General features: G+C 37.4%; 1 protein-coding gene across 1 annotated transcript in view; it reads right to left on the minus strand.

Moving 5' to 3' along the window:
• Nucleotides 1-25,680, minus strand: part of CEP192 (centrosomal protein 192) — a 64,131-nt gene that overhangs the window by 16,475 nt on the left and 21,976 nt on the right. Inside the window, exons 17-35 of the mRNA XM_057397418.1 lie at nucleotides 24,691-25,576; nucleotides 23,200-23,348; nucleotides 22,263-22,493; nucleotides 20,643-20,768; nucleotides 19,681-19,824; nucleotides 19,375-19,438; nucleotides 18,582-18,721; nucleotides 18,373-18,465; nucleotides 17,552-17,667; nucleotides 15,558-15,734; nucleotides 14,987-15,077; nucleotides 14,049-14,225; nucleotides 13,261-13,521; nucleotides 12,936-13,054; nucleotides 10,806-10,915; nucleotides 8,295-8,436; nucleotides 6,443-6,615; nucleotides 5,958-6,081; nucleotides 1,042-1,147 (exon numbers count right to left, since the gene is read on the minus strand). Of these exons, the coding sequence (XP_057253401.1) occupies nucleotides 1,042-1,147; nucleotides 5,958-6,081; nucleotides 6,443-6,615; nucleotides 8,295-8,436; nucleotides 10,806-10,915; nucleotides 12,936-13,054; nucleotides 13,261-13,521; nucleotides 14,049-14,225; nucleotides 14,987-15,077; nucleotides 15,558-15,734; nucleotides 17,552-17,667; nucleotides 18,373-18,465; nucleotides 18,582-18,721; nucleotides 19,375-19,438; nucleotides 19,681-19,824; nucleotides 20,643-20,768; nucleotides 22,263-22,493; nucleotides 23,200-23,348; nucleotides 24,691-25,576 (3,429 nt within the window). The remainder of the gene's footprint in view (nucleotides 1-1,041; nucleotides 1,148-5,957; nucleotides 6,082-6,442; nucleotides 6,616-8,294; nucleotides 8,437-10,805; nucleotides 10,916-12,935; nucleotides 13,055-13,260; nucleotides 13,522-14,048; nucleotides 14,226-14,986; nucleotides 15,078-15,557; nucleotides 15,735-17,551; nucleotides 17,668-18,372; nucleotides 18,466-18,581; nucleotides 18,722-19,374; nucleotides 19,439-19,680; nucleotides 19,825-20,642; nucleotides 20,769-22,262; nucleotides 22,494-23,199; nucleotides 23,349-24,690; nucleotides 25,577-25,680) is intronic.

Below are 25,680 nucleotides of genomic sequence, written 5' to 3' on the forward strand. Positions count from 1 at the left end.
ACATAATTAGCACTTCTAAAAACTTCAGTTAATGCTAGTCAAATCTTGGCATACTTTTTGCTTAATTAGATAGGTAGCAAAGAAATGGCAAAAGCATTATGGAACTACCAGATCTCTTACAACTGGATTGAGTTTGCTACATTCTCTACTTTTGTCCTAGTAGATTTCCTCTCAAATCCTTTTCTCATATTGTAGAACATTACATAGTTAAATATGTGCACTTTCTTCATTTCCTTCTCAATCCACCCCCTTCAACAACTTTCCTGTTTATTTGGGGTCTTTTTAAGGCAGTTTCCAATTTTGTTTCATACCTCACCTTCCTCCATTAAGAAGGAAAGTAGATACGCCTTTTTATCCTTTCAGTGTCTTATTTCCCTCTCCATGCAGTTACAATTAACCCAAAATACATACTGGCTGTAAAAATAAAAAAAACCAAGTATTTATTTATTTTGGGGGGAGATTAGCAAGGAGTCTTTCTGCATTTAAACTGATGAAAGAAGAAACTGTTGGCTTCGTAAGTTTTATTTATATGCCTTAACTTAATCAGGGAAAAGTATTAACATGCATGAAAAGCAAGAACATAGTCTAGACATTCTTTATCGCAGACTTGTCAGCCAGCAGATTAAGTTTAGCAAGGCAGCTCAGAGGAGCTATGGTGACTTGTCCCACAACCTCCTTTAATTTCTTTTTTTTTTAAATATTACATAGACTACTTTTATATATTCATACATATAAATATTTAGCATTTTAGAAAATGATGCATAAGGCAGTGGTGGGTGCACAGATGCAATTTTGTTGGCAAACGAGTAAGCATTCACATCATATTATTTCTTCAGAGATGAAATGAACTAAGAATCTCAATTTGCACAACAGCCTCTCAACTCTGTTTATTCTTATAAGAGAACTTTACAAATTAGAGAGAATAATGAAAGTTGACAAAACTGCTGTCTCATACCTAAAAGATTTTAGCAATGTTACTAGACCTTATCCAGCAAAGTAAAATAAAGAGTTTCAATCTCAACTCTCAAGTAAGCCACGAACCTTTTGTCCATTATCACAATGGATATAGATTAGGCCACTCCAAGGAATTAATGCAGGTTTTGTGGCAAGCGATGGGTTAGGACTCACCAGAATTAGTGTACTGCTCCTAATAAAAAAAAATAAAGTAAAATTAAAGAAAATATTTGCACAATCTTCATATTAGAATGAGTATCTACAATAGATATCACTAGTCCCCTTCCCCCCAAAAAGAATGCACTTTTAACATAGCAGGTAAGTGAAGATGATCTAGAGACAGTTAAATTTCAGGTATTCAAATAACTTAATACTCAGAAAATTAGAACTCAGGTTCTGAATGACTTATTTGCCTTGGCCTTCACTGGCAAAGCCTCTGACCATACCACCCAAGTCTTGGAAGGCAGAAGCAGGGACTGTGAGAATGAAGACCCTAGGCCCACTGTAGGAGAGGATCTGTTCTGAGACCATCTTAAAAACCCGAACATGCACAAGTCCATGGGTCCTGATGAAATCCATCCATGGGTCCTGAAGGAGCTGGCAAGTGAAGTTGCTAAGCTGCTGGCCATCATATTTGAGAAATCATGGCAGTCAGGTAAAGTTCCAACAACTGGAAAAAGGGAAATATAACCCCCATTTTCAAGAAGGGGAAAATGGATGACCCAGGGAACTACAGACCAGTCAGACTCACCTCCATGCCTAGCAAAATCCTGGAGCAGATTCTCCTGGAATGCATGCTAAGGCAAATGAAAAACAACAAGGTGCTTGGTGACAGCCAGCATGGCTTCACTAAGGGGAAATCCAGTCTGGTGGCCTTCTATGATGGGGCTATGGAACTGATGGACAGGGTAAGAGCAGTTGATGTCACCTACCTGGACTTGTGCAAAGCGTTTGACACTGTCCCACATGACATCCTTGTCTCTAAATTGGAGACACATCAACTTGATAGGTGGACCACTCGGTGGATAAAGAACAGGCTGGTCAATGGCTCAATGTCCGGCTGGAGACCAGTAACGAGTGGCGTCCCTCAGGGACTGGTGTTGGGACCGGTCTAGTTTAACATCTTAGTTGCTGACATGGACAGTGGGATTGAGTGTGCCCTCAGCAAGTTTGCTGATGACACCAAGCTGTGTGGTTCGGTTGATACGCTGGAGGGAAGGAATGCCATCCAAAGGGACCTTGACACACTTGTGAGGTGGGCTGATGCCAACCTCATGAAGTTTAACCATGCCAAGTGCAAGGTCCTACACCTGGGTCAGAGCAATCCCCGCCCGGCACAGCTACAGGTTGGACAGAGAAGAGATTCAGAGCAGTCCTGCAGAGAAGGACTTGGGGGTGTCGGTCGATGAGAAAATGAACATGAGCCAGCTTCAGTGTGCACTTGCAGCCCAGAAAGCCAACCGTATCCTGGGCTGCATCAAAAGGAGCGTGACCAGCAGGTTGAAGGAGGTGATCCTGCCCCTCTAACTGCTCTCATGAGACCTCACTTGGAGTATTGTGTGCAGTTCTGGTGTCCTCAACATAAAAAGGACATGGAACTTTTGGAACAAGTCCAGAGGAGGGCCACGAGGGTGATCAGGGGACTGGAGCACCTCCTGTATGAAGACAGGCTGAGAAAGTTGAGGCTGTTCAGCCTGCAGAAGAGAAGGCTGCGTGGAGACCTCATAGCAGCCTTCAAGTATCTGAAGGGGGCCTACAAGGATGCTGAAGAGGAACTCTTCATTCAGGACTGTAGTGATAAGACAAGGGGTAATGGGTTAAAACTTAAAGAGGGGAAGTCTGGATTGGATATGAGGAAGAAGTTCTTTCCTGTAAGGGTGGTAAGGCACTGGAATGGGTTGCCCAGGGAGGTTGTGAATGGTCCATCCCTGGTGGTGGTCAAGGCCAGACTGGACAGAGGCTTAGGTGGCACTGTTTAGTTTGAGGTGTCCCTGCCCAAGGCAGGGGGGTTGGAACTAGATGATCTTAAGGTACTTTCCAACCCCAACTATTCTATGATTCTATGAAACTTAACAGTAACACATTTGATGAACTTGTTATTGATGGTTGTATAAGGGGTCATAAGGAAAGAGTAAAACTTACCTATTGTTAACATTTACAACCAGTCAGACCACGTAAAGCAGACATAACTACATATTTCAGAAAAATAAGCTTCAATACTAGTCAAAGAAGGGAACTGTACTGTTCAAACAAAGTATACTGCATAAATTGCATTTCAAGGATCTTTTAAACTTTCTAGTTGCAGGGAAGCAGCTTGCTTTCCATCTTCCCACGCAGAACTGATCTTGGAAAAAAAGAAAAGCCTTTCAATGTTACCCATGCTTTCTACAGTTATTTAGGGGACACTGAAAAGTCAAAAATCACTTGAAGCAGTTATGGCATTACACAGCAATTTGACCGCTGAGAACATACATTCTGATTTATAATGTTCCATATTCTATAGTAAAGACATTTAAATAAAGGAGGGGAGAAAGAAAGCCCTGAAGCATTTTAAAAATGAACACAAAAATCACTGAAGTAAAGGTCATTGGTTGTTATGTCGGCAAAAGCACTCAAGCTACACCTGAAGAATAAATGTAAAATGTCATTAGCGCAGCACTTTGCATTTGAAAAATTTAGTGTAGTATTAAGATCAGTCCCCTAAGAAAGTTGGCTCCATAATCATTGTCACAGTATGACCATCTGTACAAACCAACAGATGTTATGGCCTTAAAATATTAAATCAGGATACTGCTATTTCCTTACAGAATTGTGGGTGTTTTTTGAGTCTCAGCAGTTTTCAGAATCATTTCAGTCATGGTTCTCCTTTCTCATGTACAAGCTGTGTTCATAAGAATATCATTTACTAAGTACACACACACTGTTATCACAAAGCATTCCATCGTCCTGTTCCCACCAGCATGCCTTTGACATTTACTGCAAACTTCCAATGCAAATCAACCTGCACAGGGTCACAAAAGCATATGTCTCTTGGAAGAGTCATATTCAACCTAAAGACACTACCTCCCAGTACTTTCATTGCCATAGAAAGGAGCAGAGCCTAGGGAAGAACCAGTTTCAATAGGTGACTCTTGCAACTTTGGAGATTCCAACAGTCCCTACTCCAAGAGTGCAATTCTTTTCACAGAATTTACCAATACTCCCAACACTGAGGCATAGCAACAGGCCAGAGGATAGTCTCAGTTCACCTCCGCAAGAAAATCTCTTAGAATGCTGCTAAATTCAGTAGGACTTGGGACTTTATTATTCCACATTCAGGCAGGTCAGAGACTACCTTCAGAGATGAGATGCCTGTTCATCCCACAGAATTTAAGTGGTTTAGTCCAGGTGAAACAGGGGGTCGTCTGCTTGCTACAGCATGGCAGTGCCTGATATTAGGAACTTCTTTCAGCATTCCCAAGAAATCAGAACTTCTCCTTTCCTGACCTAAATCAGTTCAAGAATTTTGCCAGCTCCAGCAACTGCAGCCTGGCTGGCTACTGTCCTCACAGGATGACTGCTCTGGGCACTTCTGGGAGGTGGTCACAACAAGCAGAAAACTGGGCAAGCACAGCTTGCTGTGCTTAAGTCAGATGTTCCCATGTGTCTGTTTCCCACCTGCAGGCTTCTGCTCTTGATCAAGACTACTTACTTGGACCCAGTGTGTAAGGTTTCAGCTCAATCTTTTCCAGTGAAGGGATCACATTTTAAAACTAGGCAGTGCAAAGAAATTGCTTGTAGAAGGCCTTCAATTCCCTGATTAAGACAGTCCTGAAACTAGTGTTTGAGACACTCAAGATGATCTTACTTTCACAGCTACTGGAAAGTTGTTCATTGTTACCTCTCTTTGAAACCATTGTCCTTTGTACTGATTGTATCTGCAAAGAGTAGCAAATATCACAGCCCTTCCAGAAAACCCTCTTGTTCTGTTCTCACTAGTGATGAAAGTTCCCCAGCAGTAAATTCCAGAATTTATATCTACATTTAAGTGTTTAAATGTACTACATCTTGCATGGTGATACAAGACTGAAAAGAAAGTATCTGTTTGGGCAAACATCTACAAAGTTAAAGAAACTACTTAAACAAAACTCAGAAAGCAAAACCTATTTTTTTGTGGAATATATGACTTTTTGGGGGAAGAATAGTAACAGGGTCTTAAAAGCCTTTCTGAACTGACCTTAAAAAAATTCCCGTAAATTCAGAAGCGAGAGGTGGTCAGAACTTCCAACCGTTTTATTGTGAAAGAATTCACAAATGCCCATGGGAAGTCTCTGCAGTGATATTATGACTACTGTTCTGAAATTCTGCTAATTATGACACAGGTGACCTGACACTGGCCTATTGTCCTTTTCATACCTACAGATATTGAGAAGCCAAAGACTTAGTGGCAAAACAGTTTTGTTAGAATACAAAACCACGCTCACAAACAGGTTCTGATGAATATCAGCACATTTGCAGAAGAAAACACTAAGTCCCCAGAAGAGCAGCAGTTTATAAGAACTGTTATTTTGGGGTTGGTTTGTTTGTTACCAGGGGAGGGGAAGAAGTCCTTTCTGTTTTTAAACAGAGGTAATTTTTACATGAATAACCATTGTGAAAGGAGGTTTTTAAAGCTTCTGCTTTGTTAACCATCCAGCTCCTGGAAAATTCTGAAATAATAATTGTAATTCCAGGCTCAAAAACTTTGTGTCCTCCAGGTAACTATGTGACAGAATGTCACCTTCAGGTGACAGAAGAACATTCCCTCTATGCAGGCTATAAATGGGTAGAGTCCTAATATATAAAAGCTTGATTTGCACATCAGCTGATGAAAATAGTTCCAGGATATAGTCTAAAACAAACTAAAATAAATTCCTAAACCTAACCAAAATTCCTAAATTAACAGAATTCCTAAACTAAAAAGAAATTCCTCCAAAACCTCAACACACTTTCACATGTAAAGGAATCTATGAAAAGAAACTTACTTTGGTTCAACAACTCCATGTTGTGGGGTTATAGTAAGGCAGTGAGCTGGCCACGAAAGCTCAAATGCCAACATCCTATTAGAATTGTTGACAATTTGAACATGTCCAGTATCTGCTGTTCCACCTGCAGTATAGAAGAAGGTATAAAAAGCTAACACATACAAAAAGTCACAGAAGTGCCCGAGATTCAAAGATGCAACTAAGATAAAGCATTTCCTGCCTGATTTTTAATTCCACAATGCTTTAAGATCTTCACAGTGCATATTACATGTATACACACACAGAGAGCACACTACCTCTAACAATTTAGCAAAAAAACTGTATTCAAGCCAAGTTTACTATTTAGATGTAAAGTCACTGCAGCAAGATTATTGGCCAAGCCACATTTACAAATGAGAATAATTAAACGTATGGTATGCAGTTCAGTTATTTTAATACTTAAGTGCTTATTTTATTAACTTTGGAAAAAAAACACCCCAACTTACCGATAGAAGGAGATGTCAAAGTTAAGTACTCTGGTTTGACAATCCAAGTCTGTTGAGTGTCTGATTTACTCTGAACCAGATCATCAGTTGTTATAGGCAAGGGAGGACCCTGAGGTCCTTTAACAGGAAGAACATCCAAAGTTGTATTGATATGTCTGTCAAAGTTCTCAAATCTGAAAATAAGATTGCATTAAGCAAAAGTACTAATAAAAGTAACTCATGAGTACTTATAACAGCCTACTCTTAGTATTTCTCAAGATTTAATAATGAAATACAATCTTCTTTACCTGGGCTTTCAATTTAATTCAATTCTTCATTATTAAGAAATTAAGTCAGCAGCTATATCATAACAATTTTTTCACGGAATGTTTAGAAGTAGAAGGTACTGTTTTGATTGGAAAGTACTAAAATAAGCAGTTATCTTTCTCTATATATATTTTATTCAGATTAAGAGAGTACTGGAGAGAGAAATAAGGCAATGAAAGTCCTACGTCACAGGAAGCTGGAGGTTAGGAGGGTCCTCTGGAGATCACCTAATCCAACTCCATTCAAAGCAGGGTCATCTACAGCAGGTTACTCAGTATATTATTTAGTCCAGCTCCTAACTTCTCCACAGATGAAGACTTCGCAACCTCTCCAGGCAATCTGTTCCAGTGTCTGACAATCCTCACCAGAAAAGATAAAAAACCCACCCACAAAAAAATCCAACACATTTACAAAAAGCACATGGATTTTTTTTTCTAATGTTTGAGTTTCCTGCATTTCCATTTGTGTCCATTGCCTCTTGTCCTGTCACTGAACACTACTGGGAAGACTCCATCTTCCTCTTCTTTACTTCCCCATCAAGTATTTATACACATAGACAAGATTCTCTCCCTGCTCAAGCCTTCTTTGCTTAACACTAAACAAACCCAATTCTTAAGTCCCTCCTTGAAAGATCGATAATGCAATCCCATCATGACCTAGCATTTCACACCTTTGTTTACAAAATACATGGCAGATAAGCTCATATATGAAAGCTAGGAAGCTGTTATTTAGAAATCAGCTAGATAGACTAGATCAGATGAGATAGAACCCTTTCTTCGCCTGGTAACAGGATCTTTAAAAGTTTTAACGTTTATGTTTTAAACATTAAAACTTAAAAAGCAACCTATGCAAATGTATTCCTTACAGTGTTAAGGTTAACCCATATTTATTTTGGTTTTGTGAAATGTTATCTTAGTAAGTAGGACTTATACATGATTTGGACATCTCTTTCCCTTTTCAGGCTCCAAATGCTACAGCAATCTGCCTAAGTGACAGGTCCATTTTAAAGACGAGGTCTCTGCCAGTCCTCCAGAGAAACCCTCACAATTACGGACTGCTTTATTCAAGAGAACAACAGGGGTGGGGTACCCTCAGCACTGACAATTTTTTTGATGAATATAGTAGATACTACACTGAAAGGCTGAACAAAGGAATGGTCACTAAGCCTCTATTTCTATCCCAGACGTCAAGAATTCATTACAAGGAATGAAATGGTTATAGCCCTATTAGGACTACAACAACCAATAAACTTTGGAAGAGCCTATGGAAAAAGAAACAAAACCAAAAAAGCCAAACAGGCTTATTCAGATGAAGAACAAGAAGTTGCAGATAAAGTTAATGGTGTCAGTTGAGGGAAAAGTTTGAAAGTTACCATAACAGCTTAAACAGACTATATACAGAATAAGAATGAGAAGAGCTAATTAGGTATTCATCAGATCCATTATTTTGTAAAGAAAGGCTATTTTCACAGATATCAAAGTCTTCAATGACAGGAGATGCACTTCACTTAGGCATTATTAGGCAGTTAGCCCTATAGCTACATTACCTGTCTGACTCCAAATGACGCCCAGAAGACTGCTGAAATTCAACCTGATCAAAAGTGGCATATCCAACCACAGAAAGGATAACCTTTTGCATATTTGCATAGAAAAGATGGATATCATTTGTCCCCCGTGGGATATCACATACTAAAAATGAGAGTAATAGAGAAATTTGATAATACTCAGAAATTACACAACAGAGATTAAGGATATAGACCTAGTTAATAATTTCTTGACTAAGACACCCTAGATCCTTCAAAAATTACTTACTGCAAGTTCAGTTATCAGGCACAAATCAACATTAACATGAGATTTACATTTTACATCTAAATACACGCCAACTTTAAACTTCTGAATTACATGATAGGTATTTTCCACCTTTATACAAATAAGCATATACTAATTTGATTCTATGCCAAATTCAAGTTAAGTTTTACTTTTTTTTCACCCTGATAAATAAGACTAATAAATTCCTAAGGTTTCACAGAAGGAAATTCAACTTGAGATAAGTTATTTTTCAATACTTAGTCTACTCAACCTAATGCTTCCTTATTTAATTCATTGTACCTGTAAAAATCCAAAAGGTCAGGAACGTAAGACAATGATTTAAAAATACTGAAATGATTCATCAAAATATTTAATAATAAAATCAAAATTTTCTCCTCTGCTTTGAGCTATTTTATGTTGAATAGACAGAATGAAGACATGAACACTTCCCACACAGGATACATTTCATCCAACCATTACTTCCTCTGCTGCATAGCAGATACCAGGGACAAATTCTTGGTATTTGTATATAGATTAGTGAAAAACTGACACCATGCTATTTCAAACACTAACTTCAGTATGTAATTTCTTAATAGGTTCATGGAATCATAGAATAGTTAGGGTTGGAAAGGACCTTAAGATCATCAAGTTCCAGTCCCCCCGCCATGGCCAGGGACACCTCACACTAAACCATGACACCCAGGGCTCTGTCCAACCTAGCCTTTAGGTTGGACCACCAGAGATTTTCAAATACCCCTGTGGATTAAGGCAATGAGGAATGGAGACCAAAACAGTCTATGGAGCCAATTATAACCAAGACATTCTATTCTTTGACCTTTTTTTCAACATCACCTCTTTAGCTGTCTTTCACTTACAAGGCAAAAAAAAAAAAAAATAAAAAAGCTTTTAGATGTTGAAAAAACAATTTACTTTTCCCCTAAAAAACCAGCATCTTGCATAAAAGAAAAAAATAATTAGATTTCTTAATGCGAGGCACTACTACTAGCTCCTGCAAAGTATCCGACTTACAAGGCCATTTAACAAAAGTATGTGAATATTCCCACTGAGAAGCTGGTGAACACTAATCTGTGTAAAATAAGATTGTACTATTCACGCTGGACATCACTGGGTGACAAGAAGGTAAGGAAGGGCTTGAAGTTTGTGTCATTGTTAAAATGAGTAAGAATAACCTAGTTTACTTTTCCAAGAGCTACTCTTCCAGCACTCCTCCTTGAAAGCATATTTGCAGTGTTGTGCAAATCTGTCTGCTAACAACAGTCAGTCAAATTTATTGATCAAATACAGAAAGTAGTATATAAGAGGACAAGGATCTTTTATGTCCAACATAAGTAAGTTTGAGTAAATAAAAAATTGTGACCAAACAGGGAACAATCAGCTGTATTTCACAAATTCAGGAAAGTACCCTCCCGAATACAGATAGAAAAATACTAAGATGCATGAGGCAAGCCCTGTTTTCTAAAGAAAGCTATCATTAGCAAAACTCTGGTAATTGGTCAATAGGAGATAATCAGGGATGCCTAAGCTCTAACACTGGCTTAACAACTTCAGAGCATACTCCAGAACCCAAGTATCTTCACTAGGTTATCACCTTGAAACATACAATTTTTAGGGAAAGAATCAGGCTTAGTTAGCTTTTTGATGTTTTGGAACTTTGGCTGGCTTTGGTTGTTTTTTTTTTAAGGATGCCTTCACAATATTCTGCATTCTATTTTAATAAATTTTATACTAACACAAAAAAAAGTATAAAAAATTTATGGCATTAATTTGGGAAGGGAAATGTGTATTTTGATGTCAGCCAAGTTCTGACTGTCCTTAATTGCCTGTAGAGTTCCTCTCACATATTCTCACTCCTTTCTCTGGCTGCTATTGCTGTTGTGCAGTTCCACACACCTCCTTTTACCCCCCAATCCATTATCACAGCAGCGCCACCACCATCACTGATGGGCTCACAGCCTTGGCCATCAGTGGGTCCATCTTGGAGCCAGCTGGCATTGGCTCTACTGGACATGATTGAAGCTTCTAGCAGCTTCACAGAAGCCACTACTGTAGCCCACTCTACCAAAAACCTTGCCATTTAAACCCAATACATCTATCCAAATGAATTTTTGCTTTTATATTTATTAAAAAACAAAACTAAACCAAAAAACAGTGGACAAATAACTATGATTCAAGCCTAAAAGCATGTTTTTCAAGTATCACATTTCTCTTTTAACAAGTCATAGGCTTACCTTCTGTCACATGCTGCTCCCCTTGAAATTCTTCATCAAATACAATGTTTCTCAATAAGCTCTTTTCTGGGATTATGTGTTTTTCTACCTCAGGTTTATACATTATAGCTCTGTTAAGGAAATCAAGACAGAAGAGTCATTAAATTACACAAAGTAATGGAAAACACAATTTGAAAAGATTGATAAGATAGGCAAGAATCCAGCATGATTTTAACTTTATTATTCCTTGAATACACTAAGCTCAAACCTGTGAGCATTTGTTTAAAACTGAAATATTTCCATAACCTTAAAATGATTAAAGAAATACCTGCTCTATTGCTGCACAGTGAAAGCAACCACTGGAATAATAGCTACTATACACTTGTCTTTACAAGACACTTGTTCTCTGCTGTCAGTCACACCTACCTAGATTTCTGACAAGCACCCCAGGCATCCGAGTGATTTTTCAGTCACCACAGGAAGCAGAAGAATGCTATTTTGGTCATGACTGAAAGTCTTCTGAGAGGAAAATTTGACTAGTCAACAGCAGAGTGGCAGCATGTGTCAGTCAACAGCAGGAACATAGAACCAAGGAGCATGACTGCCAGCAGGACAGAAAACACTGGGAGGAATAGGGATATAAATAGTCGGGAAAAAATGGGAAGCTGCAGGTCAGTAAAAGGAAACCTGGCACTCAGACAGGGTCAGAGCTGTGGAGGTGGAAAGTATACCTCAGCATTACTAACTCTCAGGTCTAAGCTACTTACCAGGCTACTGACACCGTATATTTTTGGAGTAAAGAACATGAGCCACAAGATGGCAAACTAGGTAGGTTACTCATTTTACATTCCTGCTCTAAAGTCCCAAATCATGTTCTCGTTCTAGTACACAATTACAGAATGGGTTTGACTGGCTTACAGTACTCAGCCATTTCAAGAAATAAGCATCTGTTTCAAATTATCAAGGGAGGCTTTAGAGAAATTCCCACCAAGAAGCAGCCAACCAGACCACCATGTTCATGAATTAAGTGCCATGCCTGCTGACTAATAAAATCAGCAACAAGTAATTTCACTCACGCACAGCATCCAGAATCTGAATAAAAATTTCTAACACTACCTATATAGGTGCATCAAGTTTCTTAATAGGTTTTCTGATGATCAGTAGATCAAAACTTTTCCTAAGCTCTTCTGCCCTTTGAGAAAGATTCCATGATAGCAAGCACTGCCTTCGCCAAGAGTTCATACAAAAATCAGTAACGATCATCTGCTAAAATATCTAAAATACGCCAATTTCCATGAAAGTCACTAATACAGCTCTTCCATAAGCATTTTATTCAAAGTCTTACAGTAAAATTCAACTATACTTAATACTTTATTTGGATAACAACGAATGCAATGACTTTCCATGAAGTTTCAGGCAATCACATTTAAAAGCAGTAGTGAAATACTGCCATTCTAAAATTTTGCACTGAATGATGATCACTAGCCCTTTAATGCTCTGCCTGTTAACTTTTTTCATTATTGCTATACACCATGCCACTTCTGCCATTAAAAGCAGAGTATGCTGGTGTTTGTGCACCTGAGCTATGCAAACTGAAATACAGAGAAACGCAGCCTCTATTTAAGCTTGCTAAGACATCTACAAATTCCTTCGGTGTGCTATGAGCATATGCGGATGTTATTTCTCACATACACATCTACTCAAACATTGTCTTCACCAAATCAAGATGCAAATCCTGTTCAAAACTTAAGACTACTGAATTTCAGTACTACTCTTTTCATGAGCCTTTTCTTTAAAAGCAAAAGCTAGGTACACATTGGACACTAATACCAAAATAGAACACAACTCTTCCAATTCAAAAAAGCAAAAATCTTTCCCAAAACCCAAACACACTCAAGTTCAAGAACATTAAAAAAAAAAAACACCTTAACTAGCTACAGTATGTAAACAAAACCACAAATAAACAACTAAACCAACATGAAATAACCTACCAGACACAAGACTGATTAGATCTTTCCATATCATCACTGTCTTTGGGTTTGCTCTTGTTATTTTTGGAAGCATGCTAAAACTATATTCGTGGTAACACACACCTCTAGTTTTATCTCTTTATTAAACATCTACCTGTTATAATAGCTAAGTAAAACTTACCTACGATACTGCTGCCTAGAAACTTCATCTCCGCAAAAAAAACATACTGTTGATACCAATGAGTTTGTTTTATGGAAGTTATTTTCCTCTTCTATTGGATTCCATGTTATAGTAATCACCTGATAAAATAAATAGACAAGAAAAAAGAAAATTATTGTTAGTACTAACATTTGGAGTATGAGTCAAGAAATTAAGGCAATACAAGTGAAAGAGGATTTAACACAAGTGAGACTTCAATAAAGAGCTAGTCAGACACATTCTCAATGATAATATTTATTTCAATTTGAACTAATAAAACTTGCTCAGATTTGGGTATTATACTTACTTCATGTGTTCCTTCTCTTAGCACAAACTTCTCTGGAGATACCATCATTACCTGAGGATCCATAACTGTTTTTGTTTGTAGGCTTGCAAAGCACAATGCTTTAACATAGGCAGCCCGAGAACCTGTATTTCTTATGCAGAAGGAAGCTTTCCTTAATCCTGCAGGCAATAATCCATCCAGTGTTACCATGTAACTACCTGATAGTTTTTTAACATTTTTCAAAGTTATATTGCTTGTTCCTCCATATCCAGATAATGGTATCTGGGGTGCGGGAGAAAAAGAAAAAAAAAATGAAAACCACAAAAAAAACCAGAGTACTTTAAAGGAAATTAAGCTTCTTACTAAAACTTCTGTACCAACTACAGTAAACTATATAAAGAGCTATAGAAAGACAAATGAAGATGCTTAAAATCTGAACCAAAAAGAATTTGCAAGAAATAAAAAAGTCTAAATTTATTCAAACTTTAAGTTCTACTGAAAATTAAAGACCTACCTATAATTTAACAGGACAAGTTCAGAATTATTGACAGTTGTAACATTGAAATTCTTAGGCGACTAATAATATAGTATATAAAACTTCTCGTTCACAAGGAGAAAAATTACATGTAAAATTGAGACTAATGTTCAAACTGTACAATTCAGTGTCTGTACAATCTGTAACAAGTATAGCGATACACACAGTGTGCATCTTGGAAAGTTTCAGCTTTTTGATAGAATCTGTCCTAGATTTTAAATAATTATGGAAAATGTATGTTTAAAACTATTAGAAGTTAGGTTGGAACTCTTACAGTAAACTTAATTCCTGGCTGTGATCGAATTCCCAGCTGTTTGATTTCCAGCTTTGCAAAGAAGGAAGTTATTCGAGTAGGTGCAAATATCAAGTATATGTTAGTATCTTCTTTGGGGCGGATTTTGAGTTCCCAATTACTAGTTAAGCGTTTTTCTGATCCGAATATACTTTGCAGCTAAAAATAAAGACGTCAGAAGTGAGTGACTACACAGCAAAACCACATAGCACATAAGATGTACATCACTTGCAACCCAAAATAAACTTATTCGAAATCTGGATTAACTCAGTTGACAGGGGTGTATATTTAAAGTTGCAGTGCTTAATATGCAATAAAGAAGACCAAGTTCAAAACGTTTTATATTCCTACAATAAGCATACTGATGCCTTTCAGTTTAGGCCACAGATTTTTTTGCCTTCAACCACGATAAGGTACAACTGAACTTAACCAGCACTACATTAATTCTCTCTCGATGTTAAGATTTTTAGATACCAAATCGGAACACCTGAGGGGAAAATGGGATGTAAATGTTTGTAGACTATGTAAAAAAGAAAAAGAAACAAAACAAAACAATCAAACTGCCAACTCCAGTTCTGATAATTCCCGAAGGCTAATTCCAATTCTAATTTCCTTCCTCCCTCATGTACACAGAGTCCTCTGCAGCAAGATCTAGAACCCCTCCTACAAGAAGGGTCACTGACAGATCATTCCAAGTACTGACTCTCTGGTGCTACAGCATTTCAGCTGTTCCCAAGGTTGCCAGTGTAGCTTAAGCTCTGTTACCATGTTCATCCTGGCAGTCTCAAGGCACATACTCACACAGCCTGCTAGTCACTGACATTTATAAAGGAACAGCACTTCAGGACAAAGAAATTTTTATTATAAACATATCCTGATAATTGTCATAAATACTAAAGACAAATTTTCATGAGAGTTACCTGAAAGCAGTCTTGATCCTGCCCTCTTATCAACAGTCTTAAATGCTGAGTCACAGATGGAGAGTCATTTCTTAGAGTTAACTTCTGCTGCCTGAAAAATAGGAAGTTTAGTTATATTTTGCAGCAAATATGAATTAACTTCATCCATTTATTCATGGAAATGTCCTGAAATGGGACATTCATTTTAAAGTCATTTCAAGAAAAAATAAAATCACCTCTTGGAACAACAGATTATGTTAGCTAGAGATAGGTATCAAAAGAGCCAACAGAAGTTTTCCATCAACTTACTTGGAAAATACTTCCCACTATATTTCTACTTACATAACACACTAATCTTACAGCATCAATGATAAAGAGTCCTGAAGAATACAAAAAGCTCAAACAAGATCACAGTTTGTTTCCAAAGATTTCTTGCACAAAAAAAAAAAAATTGTGAGGTATTGCTTCTCTCACTTGAGTCATTAAACAGCTTAGTTTATTACCTATGCATTATCAACATGAAGTTTCAGAAATTGCAATATAAAATACTTAACATGATATTCTATATAAACACCTCCCAGCTTATACTTACACTGATGCTCCAACTGTTACTCCTCCCCAGGCAATAAACTGCTTGTTGGATAGAATGGGTGGGATGTCTGGGTAGCCAGCAGCTGTTGACACAGGTCTGTTTTCCACAGTCACCACCTCACCTTTTAGCTCCACTTCATACTGAGGTCCAGATGGCAGCACAAGGATTTGCAAAGAACTTTAAAAATAAACAAATTGAAATCACAGAATGAGATTATCTGACGAAAACACAACTAGAGAGAAAAAAAAATATACATAGGCCTTGTTAACCTACCTTAACAAGGAAATACAAATACCTTTTTTTAGCTTTATGAGAAAGGCCATCTTTAGGCATAGAATCATAGAACAGTTGGGGTTAGAAGGAATCTTAAAGATCATCCAGTTCCAACCCCACTGCCATGGGAAGGGACACCTTCCACTAGACCAGGTTCCTCAAAGCTCCACCCAGCCTGGCCTTTAACACCACTGGGCATAGCAAAATTTAAATCCTTTGGGCTGTAAATATGCATGCAACAAATAATCTTCTCAAGTATTTCACCTGGAAATGGTTCAAAAAGTTTTTCAGAGACTACAGCTAGGCAAATTTTTTTTCTGCCCATGCTAACTCCTGATTATTTTGACAGACTGATTTTGGAAAGTCTCTGTGTAGATTAAAGAGATGTATTTTGAAACACCTGCAAAACTGCATTGAAGTTTGAAAATTGAAATAAGAGGTAAAAGAAACAAACTAAAAAAACAACAAAACCAAACAACAGAAATAGAAACAAGAGAGAAAAAAGGTATAGGGCAGGAAAGAAATCAAGGTTTTAAAGAATAGGCTAATGCTATGCTACAGGCCCGCTTAGAGCCAGGAACGAAACTCGGGAATCTCCACTCTGTCACTGAATTCCTATGGTGCCTACTGACAGAGCCATACATCCCATCTGTAGGGAACATAAACTTTTGTTCCTGCTTTAGTGTCCTGGGTTCAGCAGTAGCAGTCATTTTTTTCTTTCTCAGTAGCTGGTGCTACTAAGCTTATTAGTCTTTTGGCAGCACTTGTAAGTGGACTGCAAAGATTCCAACCCTACTGAGTACCCTGAGCCTGTAAAGCAAAGCAGTTATGCAAAAGGTCATAGAAAAAGCAAAGACTGATTGCTTTGCATGGCTATCCATTAGGTTCATACTGTCATTAGCACAGATGTTTAATTTCATGCACTGGGTAAGCCTAGCTAAGCTAGATAGTGAAGCTGAATATATTTTAGACATATTTCTTTGTCCATTCTTGCTCTATTACAGCAGAAACAGGAACATGTAACAAAAGAGGAAAAGCTGCTCTGGTGAAGTAAGTCAGACCCCTGCCATGGCCAAAAACATCAGAATGGTCACTTGAATGAATTAAGCCCATTTTGCAGAATGAAGTTTGACAGGTGCTAATGTGCAAAAATATGAACACTTAATCTGCAAAAGGAGTATGTACATTTTTGTGTACATATTGTGTACACATTGTATATATTGCGTACATATTTTCAGGATTGTGTACAATTTTCAGGATTTAAAGTTGAACTTCCATTTGATTACAGCAGCCAAAATTAATGAATACTCTTGCCCCTGATCTGTGCTTGAGCTTTTTCACATGCAAAATGGAAGTAACATTTCCCTTGCCTCAGTGGAGTGAGTAAGAGGGAAGCAACTGAAGGAGCTGCTGAAGATAAGTATTTTAAAATTTTGATGTACTTTAGACACAAGTACCATATGAAAAGCTTCAGGATCTTACTCCATTTATTTACAGTCTCATGACATCTGTTGATCTGTGGTGGGAAATATTAGGTACTCATTAAACTGTGTATAGCAAAAGAGGCAGGTAACCCATGGAACAGGTGAACCCTCACAGAAATCCACCTTGTAATGAATGAGGACTCTCAGGAACAGCACTGAAAACTTTCAATTTGTTCATGACATTAAGGTCAAAAGTAGCTCTGTTTAACATAGGCAGCATAAAATCACTTATGTTACCTTTCTGTAGTCGTTACATTTTTTGGATCAAAGCAGACAGTCACTTCTCGTTCTTCTCCAGGAAGGAGGAAAAGATCTCGAGGTTCAACAGCAAAGCAGTTGTCCTGATCTGATGTCTGGAAGTGGGCAAGGGGAAAAGGGAGCGTTGGTTACTTATTTTAAGGGAGTAAACATTTCTCCAACATGCAGCACAATTTGGTTGTGTATCTGGTTTACATGCAGTCAGACAATTCAAATACACCTGGCACCTTCAGAACTTTCCCATAGCCCTGCAGTAGTAAAACTCTTCTAAAGTTGGACACTCAGATACAAATACCTCCAACAGCAACTGTGTATAAAACATTGAAGGGACCACGAGGAGAGAGATTTAAAGAATTCAAAAGTCAAGTACAACACAGCAATGGTACACCACTAGTGAAGTAACATCACTTCTCTCTACAGTGGTACTAACCGTTATCGGTATCAGATAGTATCCAGTTTTTATCTAAATGAGTTTTACTCAACTAGGTAATGAGTATCTCCTATGCAGCACAGGATTCACTACTTTTACATATTTGACATACACTTGATAAAATCTGTTTGTTAAAAATCATAAAAGTATGTTGATAAAACAAATGTAACTGAAGCTGAGCAACAAAACTCCCATATGCTTTTTCCAATAATGTGAGATAATCTCTTTGCTATTTTTCATTCTCTTTATGTAAACTTGTAACCCCTTGTCAAACCATACAGTTGAGCTAGGATCCCAAGGCTCAGTGCTAGTTTCAATACAACAGTAATGGCACAAAACTCATGATTTCAAAAGAAACAAGACAACCTACCTTAATTTTCAAATATACATCAATGTTTCCAGCATTCTTCAATGGCAGCTGCTGTTTGGCTGTTGAACCCATACTAGTAGACAGGCGTATTATCTGGAAAAAGTAGCATGCATGTATATGCACATATATAATAAAACCAAACCTTACAATAGAAGTGGACTAGGAAAGGTAAACCATTATTGAAACATGCATTGTTAACACATGCAAACCTGTAAGTCCTTTGGAGCATGTATCCTTGCTATTCCAGCTCTTGCTCGAAGAGGAATACTTTTAATCACACTGCTGGGTCCTGGACTATCCACTTCCACATCCACTTTTGCCAAGAACTCATCTGCTGGACCCAAGGAATCTAGGAAGAATTCCATGAGTAACAAAAGCAAGCAAGTCTGCTAGCAGCAAAGGCCATTTCTATGGCTGTGTGTCTCACACAGCTACTGTCCAACCTTAACATACTGACAGCAGCTCTCCCATTACCCTGGCAATTAGCTTTTTTTACTTTAAAATAAAGTCTCACAAGATCTTATTTAAGAGTTTAATCTTTCTGTCAAATGTGGCTGAAGCCACCCATAAAGAAAACAAAACAACATGAAATCTAGCCAAACTAGTTGACATATGTACTATTTACTATTTAGGAAGACAGAAAAAGTCAAGAGGTTTCTTCAAATTATTTATTTGGCAACCAATACATTTTCTTAAGTGATGATTTAACTCCCTCAGCAAAAGTAGTAAAGCAAATTCCACACATCCTGCAATAGATAACCATTTTGTACAGTTTGACACTGAAGTACAAATACCCCTGTTAACATCTAACAGATTAAGACATATAACTATTCTGCCTCTGTCAGTTCCTAAAACTGAATGCAATACCCAAAATATTAGGACACACAAACCAAAGATGGACCATTTAATTTCAAGTCTGCAGCCTGTTGCTGCTATTCTAAACACATACATGCATTAAAATTCGTATTTGTTTCAGTTGAAAAGAAAATTAAATTACTATACCTGAACAAGAAATTTGTTTCTTAGGTGCATGGAACAGAACCCAAACTGTTAAAGCTTCAGGATCCTGAAAAAGAATTTGGTTGACTCGTCTTAAGGGAGGGAGAAAATTACTGAAGAGAAGGAGGAAAAAAAAAATAACAACTAAAAAAAAAAAACAGAAAAAGCAAACCCAAACCTATACAGCAACAAACCTATACTGTTCAAATAAGTGGACTCCCCAAAATCATTACTATGAACTCAGATACTCAGAACCATCACTTCAGAGAGCAAGTAACAGGAAGAACCAGCCAATTACACACTACTCACTTGCCCATCGTAGCTTGCATGTATCACATGATTTACAACTGATGGAGCTGCTATCTGAGAAACAGTATCCATTTGGAGTAATTTGTCATTCAAAGGTTTAATTGGTTCCTTGGAAAATGTGAAGCAACGCCAAGCTACTGCATTCTGTCGAAGAAACAAAGTATTAGAACATTAAACCTCTTCTTGTCACTAACAATAATGCTGACAAAGCCAAGAAACGCAAGGCAAACTTTGAGCAATCTAAGTCATTTGGAAAAAACAATCTATTCAAGACCAACTCTCACTAGTCACCAAGACAACCTGATACATCTTAACATAAGGCCAGTCTTTTCTTTGTCCCCCCACATAAGGAAACCAGACCAGCTCTTCCCATGGCACAAAACAACAGCCAGCCTAGCCAAACACCTGAAATCTGCACTGCCACAGAAATGGAGGAACATACTGTAGCCTATAATACAGGCTATTACTATCTAGTGGGAGACAAAGCAGAGAGTTAAGACTCCTGCTCTTGCTCCTGCAGAAGAAGAGAGAATATGTTAAACTTAACAGGAAGCAAGTTTGATTGCTTGTTTGAACAGCCAGCTGTTCTGCTTGAACAGCAGACTACATCTCCAACTTCTCAGAGGGAAGGTTTAGGCAACATGATCCTTGTGCTATCTACTGCCCTATCCTATCAAATCAGGCAACACAAAAGCAGCAGTGCATGGCTAAGCCGTAAAAGAAAAAAAAAAAAGCCAAAAACCCCAAAACACCACACCTATCCAGAACCATTCCCATATATAGCAGAATCAAATTACCACACTACAAAACAATTCATTTCATGACTAATCAAAGATTTCTTAGGAATCTTACATATAGTGTCCAGACTATGTTTCTTAATGACATATAACAAAGTGTTCTGGTACTAAAAACTGAGTATCACAAGAAGTTAACTTCCAGGTATAGGAAGATTATGTACTTACGGCATTAATAATGAGCCTAATTGGCACAAAAGCATGGGTTTTGTTGATAAGTTTTAGTGGAAGAGCCTTCCAACTGCCAGAATTCAAGTCACCAAAATCCAGATAATCTTTTTTTCCTGTTTCCACCTGGTTTTAAGGCAAAGTAGAACTTATAAGGAAGGAAAACTTCCAAAATACACTACTATACAAAAGCACCAGGAAAGTAAGGATTCCATCCTCTTAATGTTCTACCAACATACAATACACACCTTCTACCAGGGGTAGACAGAATCCCAGAATCATGTTTACTTTGATATCAAAAGGTGTTGAATGCAATCTGGCATCTCCCACATATTTTGCCTCAATCAATTAAGCCAGTTTTAGTACAATATTTATCCACTAAAATCGAGTACACAATCAAATTATTTTGGCTAATTTAAAACAGAAATAAATGTAAACTATGATTCTTGATAGCAAACATGAAATGTCAGTTTTAGTTATTTTCTTCACTTTTAACTTGCTACAATAACATTTTAACTAAGCAGTAGTTAATTTTTGCTAGCATAGGAACACTTGAGTGTCATGATGTGCAGCAAAATACAGCTTTTATTTGGTACTTTTTCTCATCTCAGGAATATGCTAAAACATGCAGAGATAGAGCTTTAGAGGTTTAATTTAATTTAAATATGAAGCAAGCTTGAATGAACTACATCATGAAGAACATGAAGAATGATGGATTTTGCCAAAATACGTACGAAAAAAGCATTAGAATTAAATTAAAATTTATGGAAGAAGCATTAAAAATTGCATCCATTCATGTGCATTCAACTAGAATATCATTACTTTACAGCATCTACTTAGTCCAAAGCAAATTAACAGACTACTTTAAAGCAGAAAGTCATTAAAGTATAAAATTTCAAGAAAAAAAAATTAAAATAAGTTAGCTGAGGTTAATGACTGAAAATTTTACTTTCATCAGTGACACCACAGACTATCGTGTAATTTCTTCAGGCACCTCCAAAAGCACCAAACCCATTTCTGCCTGTCAATACTCTTGAATTTAGGACTACATAAAGCCTGGTTTAATTCTTTACATCACACTGTCTCCCATCTGGTAGTCCTTCATAAGATGCAAGGCAAGGCATTTTATACATCCACTTACTTTTAATTTCCAATTAGTCCAAACTAAGAAAATATTCTCTAGGATTGTAAGTGGCCAATAATAACAAACCAAGACAAAGACTACTTGATGTAAAGAATAAAGAAATCCTTAAAATTGGAAATAAATGGGGATTGTTACATTTTAATGCCCAACATAGCAGATTAGAAAGCATTAGATGTTTAAGATCTCATCTATTCTTTTAATAATGGAAAAGTAATTTATTCTTTTCAGACAGAATCTTTCATTTCCAGCTAGATGCTTTCCCATAACTAAAACTTCCCAGATAGTTATAAGCTTCTCATAAACATTCTCCTATAGTCCCTCCCATGCTGAAATTCCAGGACCCTTTAAGGAATAACCTTGCACTCCTATTCTTTTCCAGTGTCACTGAAGTATTCATAAAATAAATAAAAGCACAACAAAAACCAACACAAAAACAAACACACACACACAAACCCCCACATTAAGCAGAAACTCACTTCTAAATGAGGATTTTCTGCAACTGCTGTCAGAACCACCCTACTTGCCAAAGCTTCTGCCTGAACAATTGTCTCTGCATCTGCAGAAACTGGCCAAGATGAAACATTGAGAATACACTGAAAGATGCCCGAATGACAAGGTAAGAAAAGTATTTTCACATCGTTGGTAGAATAGGGTCCTACGATGGTTTTATTCTTGAAAACCAGACACTGATATTTCACACGGTCCATCTGAAAAACAAAATCTGTCATTTACAAAATGTCTCTTGCCAGAGGATAGCTTCTTTCAAAATACCACATTTATCTGGCACCGCTGCTCAGCACAGACATTTCATATACCTTTTTGCTCAATATCAATTACTGCACCTTCATGTTCGTGTCCCACTGGCATCTCACTCACCCGTAGGTATTTTCTTTTAAGTTAAAGCTTTAGATAAGTCAGCCTGAAAGGTAACTCAGCTAGGGTTTCTTTCCAGCATCTAATGAAAGATTAACACTGGTATTATAGTATTTATTATAGTTGAAAATTAATTCATACATAAACCAATGATTTTTTTGAGAAAGAGCAGCACCAAAATAAACAAACAAACCAACTAAATTAACAAAGCCAATTGTACTTGGTGCTTTCTGCCAACAAAGATGGAAGGAAGAGGAATGGTGGAGGAGTAATGGGAAGGTCAGCAGATGGAGGTCACCAGTAAACCCTAGTGCAGATTTCTCCAAGTTTCTGTTGTGAACATACTAGTAGATAATCTTCAAGCAGGAGAGACAGACTGCAAGTGACATCCATGTGTTATCAGCATTATTCTCAGACTAAAGCCAAAACAAAGCACTGTGCCAGCTACTAGGAAGAAAATTAAGTCTATCCCAGCTGAAGCCAGGACAATGGTAAGATTATAGCATTATTCCTATAGCTTTATTAAAAAATTTCTCTTACCTTTTCCCCATTAACTGAAACACTGAGTATTCCAATGCTGACCTGCAACCACCGTTCAGTTGGATTATAAATGTTAAGAGCCGTCTGTGATGCAATTCCCACGCAACAAGCATTAGGGAACTTCAATTCTTCTGGTACTTTCACATGTCCTTTGGAAGAAAATACGCTTTTATTAGTTCCAAGTATTCAGAAGCAAGTCAGCACTCAAGACCACCACCATGTCAAATTTATAAACTGATTTATGGAATGCTTCATTATGGCAAGGCAACGTTTGACTCCTACAGTATTCATAAGAATGTTTTCCATAAGCCTGATACTCAGAATTTCAATCAATTGTTTCTAAATTGCATCTTGCTTGGAGCTCTAATGTTGTGAGCAAAAACACAGAAATATCACATCCCATGCAGACACTAACCCACAAAGTGGGCATACAAATATATATATATATATTTATATATATATACACACACCTTATATAAAATTCTCAGTGTTCACAATTTAATCAGTACTAGTCCAACTCAGGGAAATGTGAATATAAATACTATAACAACTATGGAGCACTCTGGAGCATTTACACTGACCAAAGAGGAAAATCTTTTTTTATCAGAGTATAACTGTTGCCTAAAAAGGTGTTGAGGCATTTTTTGCTATAGGAAATACCAAGTACTTTTACAGTAGATGTTTGCTGAAGTGTGGTATTCAACAGTTATCACCAAAGAAAAATTCTGCTTCAAATATTTTACTAAATTTCTGGTTTTAATATTTCTGAAATAGTCAATTCTTTCAGATAAATTTGACATTTTGTCTGCAAGAATTCGCCAGGGGAAAAAAAAAACAAAACAAAAAAACCACAGGTTTAATGAAGTCTTTAAAACAAAACACTCATTTGCATTGCTTAGGTTAAGAGCTAATACAGAGAAATACCAGAAAGTACAGAAGGCACTCGGCAACTAATCTTTCCCCTTCAAAACCAAAGAACATCTTAAGCCCTCCACTTTCCTCCTATGGTTTGGCTTAACTGACCCCTAACACCAAATTATGCTGGAGACTGAAATGCCATCTACTTTCCAGATAAAATACAACTGAATTTCTAGAGCACTACTTGTCTTGCCTAGCATGAGCTGCAGCTAGGATCTCTCTTTTTAGAATCATAGAATCATTAGGGATGGAAAGGACCTTAAGATCATCTATATAAAAGAGTTCCTTTAAATAAACACAAAACCACTGAATGCTGAAGAATGCTGAAATTCTTTCAGATTATGAAAATTTGTTTTTAAAACCACTAGAGGGCCTATAAGATTAGACCCTGAATTAAACATCATTAAATAAGGAAAATTAGTGATACTTTTTTTAAATAACAAGGTTTGCATAAAAGATAATTGTGGTTACACTTGGTAGTCATTTTGATTTTATTTACTATAATATTAGCATAATCACTATCTCCATTCTTGCCTACAGCCGTATTTTAAACACACCCTAAAAAACACTTACCAGGCGACTTTGTCAACTCCCATTCATTTCTACCAGTTCCAAGAGGTTGTCCAGTACATGAGTTTAGATTTAAGATATCCTTGTTCCAGGAAGTAGGGTGTGGATTACAAAGTGAAGCTGCGCCAAGAGAGCCAGGACCAATATTTGGACCTAAAGGGATTCCTACCATAACTGGATTCTCAACAGGTCCTGCTGGGATAACAGAACAAGGAAGCCCTGCTGGAAGGCCAAAACCTCCAGAGCTGCAGCCATGAAACTGAGACAAAACTGTATTTCCAGTAGATGGTACATTTCCCAGGTGGTGTTGCGCAAATGGTGTTGCTGCAAGAGAATGTCCTGTAAGCAATGTGGGAACAGAAGATTGACTCCCAGAAGTAGTGACATGGGGTTTAAAGCTTGAAATTGGAACATGTTGCTCACCAGCTGAGTTTTGACCGAGTGGCATATAAGTGCTTAATCCAGGATATATGGGTAATGTACTCAAGGACGGTAATCCTTGTCTCTGTGCTCTGCTTGTTTGATCGGGCCACACTTCTTGTGCATCAAGATTAACAGAAAGTGGCTGAAAGACACAGAATTTACTTGGTAAAGCTGATTTAACATGGTCTAGCTCTTTATGATTTGCTGCTACATTTGAAGGAATAGATGCAAGCTGCTTTCCATTCTTGGGAAAACCTTCTTTGGACACTTCTTGACCCAGTACATCATCAAGTTTTCTCTGAAGACCTGCAATTTCATTTTCTTCTGACTCCTGGTCAGTGCTAAGCAGTGCTTCTTTTCTATTTCTTTGACACACATGCTCTTCTAGATTTTCATTTGTCTGCTCCTGTGAAAGAGTTGGACTCGCCCGAATTATTGTTGTGCTCAGTTCACCAGCATTTTCACCCTAGTAAACAAATATGCAGTATTAGGAAGTTTAGAAAAGCAAATAGGGTACATTAAAGATGACAGACCTTAATATCTGTACTGCTACCAAATATAATTAATCAA

This window comes from Pezoporus wallicus, unplaced genomic scaffold (genome assembly GCF_028554395.1).
Source record: "Pezoporus wallicus isolate ANWC-B61680 ecotype Strahan unplaced genomic scaffold, APGP_CSIRO_Pwel_v1 contig_227, whole genome shotgun sequence".
Classification (NCBI taxonomy): domain Eukaryota; kingdom Metazoa; phylum Chordata; class Aves; order Psittaciformes; family Psittacidae; genus Pezoporus; species Pezoporus wallicus.